Below are 9,788 nucleotides of genomic sequence, written 5' to 3'. Positions count from 1 at the left end.
TGTGTGGCCAGCTCGTACGCCTTGAGGTTGTAGTGTGGTACATCGTTGTGAACTATATTTCCACCTACAATTCAAAGTTCTGTAGCAATTCAGTGATGTATTATCACAAAATGACTCCTTTCCATTCTTTCCTGGATCTAAAACAGTTTTAGCACGACCACAAAATTCAATTTGATTCCTTTACACCCTGAAGCAAATTCAGCCTAACGGTGAATTGTAGAAATACAAAACTTAAATTTTTTATTTTCATAACTTGAGTTTACGTTGCTAGGTATATTGTAATGAGTGTTTATACATTGAATAGGTGAAACGCGCAATTAAAAAAAATTAAAGTATTCAGGCTAACGTATAATATACTTACTTGTGGTAACATGCAAACGCCCCAAGCTTGTGCCATATCTCTTTTTTTCAACTTCAAAACTCTATTTTACGTCCAAGCAAGAAAAACAGAAAAATTCACTCAAAATCCGAAAGCGCATTTACATACGACAGGATTGTTTAGGCAGCAGTGGGATTGAATGCTAACACTCACCGCGTAAGCAATGTATCTGATTGGTCAAAAACGCTATACAAAACCACGGGAAGGCTGTCCTATTACGGTTTATTTTTATCTTTTTTTTTTCTATTTTTAGCCTACACAATAGCGGAGCCTTGCATTATATTAACTAAAGGAACCCGTCATGTCTTAGAAAAACCTTCATGCTGATAGGCACTTGAAGTCGATTGAGGACAAATTATAAATATCTCGCTTGTATTCTTTTTGGCTCGTTACATCAGGGCCCTACATAGCGGAAGGGGGGGCAGCTGCCCCCACTAGGAAAACTGAATTTTTTTCAGTCTAACATAGTGTTTAAGTTTGCTGAGCTATTTCTTGTAGCTATATTGGTCAGAAATCACAAGAAAATCGACTAATTGACTGTAAAAAAAATCTCCCTTCAATGTTAATTCAGTGTTTTTTTTTTTTTCTTTAAAGGTCTTAAAGGCAACTTTCTGTGTGGGGGTGAAAACAAAAACTTCCAACTGGAAACCCTGTCTGTATACGGGAGACCCCTCCCGAAGGGGTGTCCGGAGTTTGCCCCCACAGACAAAAAATCCTAGGTTATCCTAGGTACGGCCCTGTACATTTCCTGATAATTTACTACTTTTTCAGGAATGCCATGACATATGATATTCCCAAAATTCATACAAATTAATATACTAACGCAAGAGACTAACGTTGATCCACAGGCTGATGAGAAACCAATCCAACTGTGGAGCGGAAGCAGCTAGGATGTGGGAATTCGGACCGCGCTGGATGAAAAGCTGAGAGAGGAACAGGCGGGCTTCCGAGCAGGCCGAAGCTGTACGGATCAAATAGCAACACCGTGCGGAGTATTGTAGAGCAGAGTATCGAGTGGCAGTCCTCCCTGTACATCAACTTTATAGATTTCGAAAAGGCCTTCGATGGTATCAGTAGAGATGTTTTTTGGAGGTTGTTGCGGCATTACGCCGGGATGCTTGACAAGATAGTCACCATCATCAAAGTTCTCTATGAGGGTTTCTCCGCACAGGTGGTACACAATGGGCAGAAGACTCAACCACTGAATATGAGGACTGGGGTAAGACAAGGCTGCCTGCTGTTTCTGGTCGCCCTGGATTGGGTGACGAGGACAGCCTTTGACAGGAAGAGAGGTATTCAGTGGACCTTTACGACATTGTTAGAAGACCTTGACTTTTCCGATGATCTGGCCCTACTGTCGCACAGAATACAGGATGTGAGGGATACGACACGGGCCTTGGAGGTTCAAAGTGCGAAGCTAGGCCTGAAGATCAATGCCACCAAGACAAAGCTGATGCGTATTGGTACCAAACGTGGCGATGGTGTGTCGGTCGCTGGGGAGCGGGTTGAAGAAGTGGGCGAGTTCACATACCTTGGAAGCATTGTAAGGAAGAAGGGAGGCACTGATGAGGACATTTAGGCACGAATTGGAAAGGCAAGACAGGTATTTGCGATGCTGAGACCAACATGGCGATCCACAGCACTAACAACCAAGACCAAGCTGAGAGTCTTTGGGTCAAATGTGAAGCCGGTGCTCTTGTATGGTTCCGAAACTTGGAGGCTGACCAAGGGACTGGAGCAGAAGCTGCAAGTGTTCATTAATAAGAGCCTGAGGAACATTTTGCGGATTTGGTGGCCTCGAAAAATCAGCAACACCGATGGAGCTTTGGAGACAAACAGGGCAACGACCGATAGAGGAAGAGATAAGACAGCAAGCTTGGGGTTGGATCGGCCACACGCTGAGGAGACCAGATGGACATGTAATCAAGAGGGCACTGGAGTGGAACCCACAAGGGAAGCGAAAGAGAGGGAGACCCCAGCACACCTGGAGACGCACGAGAATGGCAGAGTTGGCGGCGAAACATCTTACGTGGAACGAGGCAAAAGACACTGCACAAACTAGGGTTAGGTGGCGCACACTAGTTGAGGACCTACAATGTATGTTCCACCTAGGAACGAAGAGGATGAAGCAAGCAAGTAAATGACTTCCGTCAGAGATATTTGCACCACACCCACAAAACAGAGTTAATTCTGCTACCTTTTGATCATACCCGTCACTTTTATATGGGAGACCCCCCCCCCCCCCTTCCCTGGGACTTTGTGGTGTCTGCTCATCTCCTTTTCCCTTTCCTCTTCCCCCTCCATTAAGGAATGTCTGATATTCAGGTTAGGGGCGGAAAAACATATGCCTTGAAGCACGCACTTGTCCCAATAATGCTTGGTTGCATTGGAGGCTTTGGTGTAACTTTTGCTACTCGCCTCATTAGGCCTTTACTAAGTTAGTAATTAGTTGACCCCATTAAAAAACAAGGCCATTTGGCAATATTTTTAGTCACATGTCAACAACAACGACGACATTATTTAATTCATTTGCATTTCATTTGCATAATAAATAGTACTCGTGATGACAGCAGTAAGAAAAGAAATCCATCCATTTTTTTACTTTTCTGGAAAGCTTCAAAATTAATTTATTAACTTTATTTCTAACAAATAAAAGGATCTATTTTATCAACATAACACAGTTTTATATACATACAGGCAAAAGAGAAGACTCAAGACCTTTTTTAGGCAAAACTTAATATAAAATTGGTCTTACAATGATACTGCAAATGATTAATATGCCTTGGACTACACTGGTACTGATAATATTTCCTGTTTTATTTCTATTATTAATAATAAAATTTCTATACTGACAATATTCTAAAATCCATCAGACTTACATCATAGTAACTTGTCAATTTGCCCAGGCAAACGATTGCAACATCATCCAACATTGTTGAAATTCTAACAATGTTGGACGATGTCGCAGTGTTGAACAAGCCGTGGCCAAACGAATGCAGCATGTTTAATATGCAACACTAGGACTCAATGGTCTGGGTCCAAAATATTCCCAGAATCCTTAGAAAACAAACCCGCACCATACTGGTTTGCCCCCAAAATGGTGCAGTCAGTCAGGATTAATTATTCACTTTTTCCTACATAGACATACATAACGTTATGTACAATATTATACACCTGATGCAGGGCTGTCAACTCTCCCGGATAATCCAGGAGACTCCAGATTTTGAACCGTATCTCACGGTCTCCAGCTTGATGTCTATAATCTCCACATTTTGAGTCGTATCTCCCGGTCTCCAGATTTATAGCTGTAATCTCCCTGATAATTCCCTAAGTTTGGTATTCTGCGAAAGAAATCTCAAATGTTTAGTGTTGTTTCAGCTATTGTTTTAAAGAGTTAAAAGGATCCCCCCCCCCCCCCCCCCCACTGAAGCCGTTAATTTAGCCTTAATGGCACACCCCTGTAAGGGGCTTTGTCGTTGCTGGCTGGGAAGTCATATTCTCCATATTAGAAGACGTGGGAGGTTGACAGCCCTGCTTATGTACCTTATGTTCAATTCATGTAGCATAAATAATACCCTGTATACAAGTGCAGTACATACATGGCTATATATATCATAATTATGGAATAGTAATAAGTTAGCGTTTTAAACGCCATGAAAATGCAGTAGAAATAATATTATAATTATTCATGGTACATTATGAGAGTGGCTGGTTGAAAAATGAAAATGGCAGTAAAATACCATTGCAAAAACCAGCATGGCCATTATTTTTGGTGCCCTTCAAAGCAATTTCATGGGCCATGAAAACCAAACCCCATAAAATCATGTGAAAATGGCACCACGAAAAGACCATGAATTCAAAGTAGCATCCTTTTCATGAAAATTCATGGTTGTTTCATAGTAATGAAAAACCTATTAATAGTTGGAATGAAAACATAATAGTTTTATTTATCATGGCTATGAGAAACACCAAAACCCATCACCAATAAGACCATGAAATTTCCATTGTTTAGATCATGAATTTTCCATTACTACACTATTAAAATACTTCAAATATACACTTTAAATGCCATGAATTTTTCATGGTATTTTCACGTGGTTGAATTTTCATAGTGTTACTTACTTACAAAAAGTGCTACTTCGGCAATGAGTAAATATATTAGCATTTGACAGATTAAAATTTGGTCTAGAAAGAGAGATTCACCAGGACAACTTAGCCAAACTCAGTAAGAACAAAAAAAAATCATATGAAAATAAAACATTAAATCGATCTCAACCTTAACACAAGATTTATCTCTCTTTCTGGGCTACCCCACCCATATAGGCGAATCCTTGTTTACACTTTTTGCCTCATTAACATATGCTTATCACTATCTGATTACGCTAATAAAATAAAAACTCTAAATATTGAAAGGGCATAACAGTTTCAGTTTTCTCTGAAAATTTGAGCCCAATACATCGAATGGTTTCGGAGAAATTCTCTTCTAAAACCTCGAAATTTTGCAGAGAATGTATGGCTCATATTTAACTTTTTAGCCACCCAGCAATTTCGCAGTTTTTGATGGCTGATATTTCCTTCAATATTGCTTGCAAAGAACTGAAAATTGCACAAATTGCTCAACTTAATCAGCTATTTCAACTCTTGCATTTAGTTCATATTTACAGCCACGGCTTGTATGTCGAGTTAAGTCGTATGCTAATGAGGAAAAATGTAAACAATGACGTCAGCAAGTATTCGCCTATAAACAGGAAGCCATTTTTTCTGAAATTATATGGCTCTGCAGCCACTGATCGGAAGTTTGTGAAAGATGATGTAATTGACCCTCCCTAGAGTAACTGTTTCATTTGTAATGAGATATGATCTTGACCCTCCCTCCTCTCAACTTACCCCTTTTGCAATATTATAATAAATTTTATTGTTGATTAAATTTTGGATTTAATTTACATAACAATATTGCTAACTTTTTTCTTGAAGAATATATGGTGGGAGGCAAGGGGGTTAGTAACCACTGCTTTCTGGTTGTTCCTATCATTGAGATTAACCAATTAATTTATTACTTTCAAGCAGTCAAAACTGTAAGGATTAAAGAATTTCCTCCCCTTTGAGGCTGTCACATCATTTTTTTTTACTCCTCTCTTGGACGAACACTATCTGTTGATAGGCCTATCCCTACCTCAGGTTCCACATCATTTTGAAATGAATGTTTTGGAACAAACTTTCTCCAACCATAATAGCAAATAAGGATAACAAGATATACCAGAGGGACATATGCTAGAACATTCACAGTTTTTACAAGGCCATCCTGTGTGGAGTGTGATTCATCACTTACAATGCCTGAGCTGAAGATGACAACAAAACACAAGTTTGTAAGAAGCACAGCATCCAGGGTATTCAGCCAATTGTAATTTCCATTCTGCCCAGTCTTGTATGGACGGAGGTACAGACAAGTAACCACAATGATGACACTGGAAGCTTCTAGGATGGATCTCTTTAGAGGGCCAAAGGGAATGTACAGAGCAATGAACAAGATGCATACTCGGCATATAAAGTAATATGCTGCAAACCATCTGTACTCGTCTTTAAAGCAATGCTGGAAGGTGTCAAAGAACAATCGGAAAGTTTTCAGGTAGGGTATGCCCTTCAAGAACCATGGGGTGAAGAGAAGAATCAGTGGAAGTAACAGAACAAAACTTACTATCCAGAGAAAAGCTAAGATGGTATATGGAAGGTGTGTTCTCCAGTCTTTTCTGAAGTCAATGTTACCATCTGCGTACAGCACCCATCTTCCATTTAAGGGCACATAGTGGAGAATGCTCCAAGAGATCATTGTAACATTTGTGTAGCAAAGAACTAAGAGCGTGCAAAAGGCACGTGGCACATTTCTGTTAATGTAACAGGATGGACGGCATCTTGCAACTCTAGCCAAAATAAACAACAGGAGAAGAACATACGAGGGAAGAATATAGTTAATACCGAGCTTTTGAAGGTTGTTCATTCCATGGAACAGGCATGTTCCAATGCCTTTGACTCTCCAGTTGGCTATACCAATGATGAATGTAATAAAAGGGTCTAGGTGCTGCCCTTCTTGAACAAGAAATGTTATTATTTGATAAGAGTACAACCATGCATTGAGGTATGAAGTGAAGATGTCCAAGTCAATGCGAAGAACCACCAACACCAACAGCAACGTGAATATAAAGAATACTAGAAGAAGTGAAAGGTGGCTGTTCCCACATTCTTTTTGGCAGTGTTCATCCCCTAAGTTCACAGAGTAGCCGTCTTTGCATGCTCCACACAAAACACTTGAGCCATTGCGGTTACTAGTACATAGCGTTTCAGCGTTATATTCAAAGGTGGAATTTTTAGTGAAGTTGCTGCAGTAATTTGGTGGGCAAGGGTATGTGACGAATTTATCATCCACCATTCCTCCCCAATATCCCCTCCTAAGGAATACATGCTTAGAATCAGCAGCACAGCTAGAAATGCCGGCCTCTTTTTTCTCCATACAAGAACATGTCTTGTCATCATTTTGCTCAAAACCAGGGTGACATGCCCGCAATGTCACTTTTTTGGAGATGTTCTGTACAACACCGCCAGCAACTGTATTGGCATGAATCCTAAATTCACTACCTTCTTTTCCTAGCAGATACAAATTGTTGATGTAGGGGTAATCACCTTGTATTAGAAACAAATTTGAGGCTGTATCAAGTTTCACATGACCATCGCTAATAGTGACTTTAACCACACCCAAGACAGCACTGTCTTTCTCGTCGATCAACTGAACAAAAGCGTCAAAAATTTCACTGGGAGAAACCTCCCAGTCTGTCTCACTGAATTTAATTTCAACTGGATCAGTAGAAATTTGTTCTTTAGAGCTTTTATCTGAATCCCGATACTGAACTGTGTTGGGCCATTCAAGAGATTTGTTGTTTATACGAGGCTGCCCTTCTTGACGGCATCCAGAAAGGGTGGAGGCATAAACAGAGTCCCCTCCACCATCAGTTAACACTTTGTTGCCCCTAAAAACTATTTTGGTCTGCCATTCACTGACATTTCCCAGGCTGAGGCTGTTGTTGTAAGCAATAAAGCATGCTCGGGTGTCTAGTTCGGTTGTCTCAAAGGGCAAAACGGGTGGCCCTGGATCCCTCACAAAAATGGCTCCTCCTCGTTCGAAAGCAGTGTTGCTTATAAAATTAAGTTGACTTTGTGGCATAAGCATAATAACTGCTTTTCCATACAATCCTAGAGCTCCACCCTGTCCCCCTACATTATTTCTGAAGGTAACATTTCCAAACACATGTAAAGCTGCATTTTCAATCACCATAGCAGTATTATTGTTATATTCAATGTTAACATTTCCTTTTAAAATGACAGGAACTGCATAGGAATAAATTGCTCCCTGGCCAATGACTTGTTCATCTTCCGTAAAAACAATAGCATTGTTCGTAACATTACAGTTGTCAAGAACAATTCTGTAGGTCAACATGGGCCCTCTTCCAGTCAAGTCTAAGAGGCCATTTACAGAGGGTTGCGTAGCTAGTCCAATGGCAGAGCCCATAGTGGCTGCATTGTTCGCCCAAACACACTTTACATACAGTATCTGGTGGCTTATATCATTAGTATCCTTCAAATGAGAGAGGACTCCATGATGTGACACTCCCCCACCTAAAATGGCACCATTTCTTTCAAATGTGCAATCTTTGTACGTCATCCAGTTTGCAAGTAATTCCTGAGAGTCGCTGCCAGCACATGTACCAATCCTGACAGCTCCACCAGCGTAGGTTGCATTGTTATTTCTAAATGCACAATTAATAACTTCTAATGTGTTGTTTTGCACTTCATCTTGATACTCAATGAAAAGTCCGCCACCCCAAAGGGCATGATTATTCTCAAAGTTAGAATTGATTATCTGAATGAGGTTATTTTTTGCAGCACCCTTTAAAAAAATGGACAAACCTCCTCCCCGACCGAATGGAATGTCTTGACCTCCATGTCGATTCGCAGTCAATGTTGGAAAATTTTGACCGGGAGCATAATTGTCTTTAAATGTGCAGTTGTAAAAGGTGTAACTGCCGTTGCTGTCAAATTCAGCAAGTGTTGATGAATTTTCATTAAACGGGAATGCACCACCCTTGTAGGTGAACTCTAGGTAAACACCACCACCAGCAGTTGCAATGTCCTGTCCAGTGGAATTTGCAATGGGTCGATTACTTTCAAACCTGGAATGCATAATCCTTACGTCACCTCCTACGTCATACATGTTTACTCCTATCCCTGGACTGTTGACTATTGAGCAGTTATCAATAACAATGTTTTTGCAGTACACAAAAAACACAGCAGAGAGAAAGGGTATGTGAGCACGACGATCTTCTGAAAAGGTATCACCAGCAGTGCTATTATGCAAGCCACCACATCCATGTAGCAATATTCCCCTCAATGTGATGTTTTCGCTGTTTTCAAATGACAGACTTCCATTGTGGCATTCAACTGTTACAGAGCTCGATTCTTGATCGCCAACTAATCCAATCTCTCTCCTGTTACTGAAGTTAAGGTGCTCAGTTAGGCTATAGGAATAACGCCCAGACTGCAACAGTACAAAGGTGGAATTTGTGACATATTGGAGAGCGTAGTTCAGCGTTCGACAGGGAAGTGTCTTTTCATTCCAGCACGTGCTGTTATCTGTTCCATTTTCTTGGGAAACTACAATCTCCGCCGGTTCTGCACGCAACGAAGTAATAGCAACAACCGCTAAGATACAAAAAGCGAGAATAAACGAAGAGGAAGAAGGCGAAGGCATCATAAAAAATACTAAAACTTGTTTCCTCAAGTACTTCCGCAATCGTGCAGGTACAGGTCGTTTGGCTCGGTTCCTCAGCAAACACCATCTCGGAGGGGTTGCGTGACTCCGTGAGGGCATGAGATGCAAATTTCGGGAAATAAGCCTTATCACGGTTTTCGACGCCATTTTGACGAGTAGGCAAACACGTCTGAAATAACAGTGTTTGTCTGGAAATCCGATGTCAAATAATTTTCATAAATAATCGCTTCTGAAAAATTCATGAATTGGAAACTTTTAGCACTAGTAAAAGGATTTCAAGAAAAAAATTTGGAGGGATGTAGCTGTGCCAGAAAGCGTCCAGTCGTGTTTTGAACTTTCCATACATTTGTCTGTATTTTTTTCCCGCGAACTATTTTTAGCAGCAGTTCACCGGTGAGGGTAAAAGGCGGAAAGAGTTTGCGGAATGGCGTGCGGAATGGCATAATTATGCGAAATACGATTTACGCGGGGAATAAATTATCTGAAGAGCGCAGCCTGTTTTCGCGCCAATTTTATAAGAGCAGCAGCTTTTTTGATGCTGCGGACTCTTGCTAAATATCCCGCTAAATATTAACAAAAATTCGAGGATTT

The 9,788-nt window shown here is 40.6% G+C and overlaps 1 protein-coding gene across 1 annotated transcript; it reads right to left on the bottom strand.

Moving 5' to 3' along the window:
* Window positions 1–2,878: 2,878 nt before the first annotated feature.
* Window positions 2,879–9,191, bottom strand: LOC146451511 (uncharacterized). The gene has a single exon (XM_085098904.1). It carries the CDS (start codon window positions 9,177–9,179, stop codon window positions 5,505–5,507), a length of 3,675 nt encoding a protein of 1,224 aa, XP_084955030.1. The 5' UTR covers window positions 9,180–9,191; the 3' UTR covers window positions 2,879–5,504.
* Window positions 9,192–9,788: the final 597 nt, after the last annotated feature.

The sequence above is a fragment of the Pavona decussata genome, unplaced genomic scaffold (genome assembly GCF_977016875.1).
Source record: "Pavona decussata unplaced genomic scaffold, jaPavDecu1.1 SCAFFOLD_386, whole genome shotgun sequence".
NCBI classification, from domain to species: domain Eukaryota; kingdom Metazoa; phylum Cnidaria; class Anthozoa; order Scleractinia; family Agariciidae; genus Pavona; species Pavona decussata.
Note: the sequence above shows the minus strand (reverse complement) of the source record. Positions and strands in the feature narration are given on the sequence as shown.

What these genes read in the sequence shown, in the direction of transcription:
- LOC146451511 (XM_085098904.1), bottom strand. Translation starts at nt 9,179, where the DNA reads ATGATGCCTTCGCCTTCTTCCTCTTCGTTTATTCTCGCTTTTTGTATC.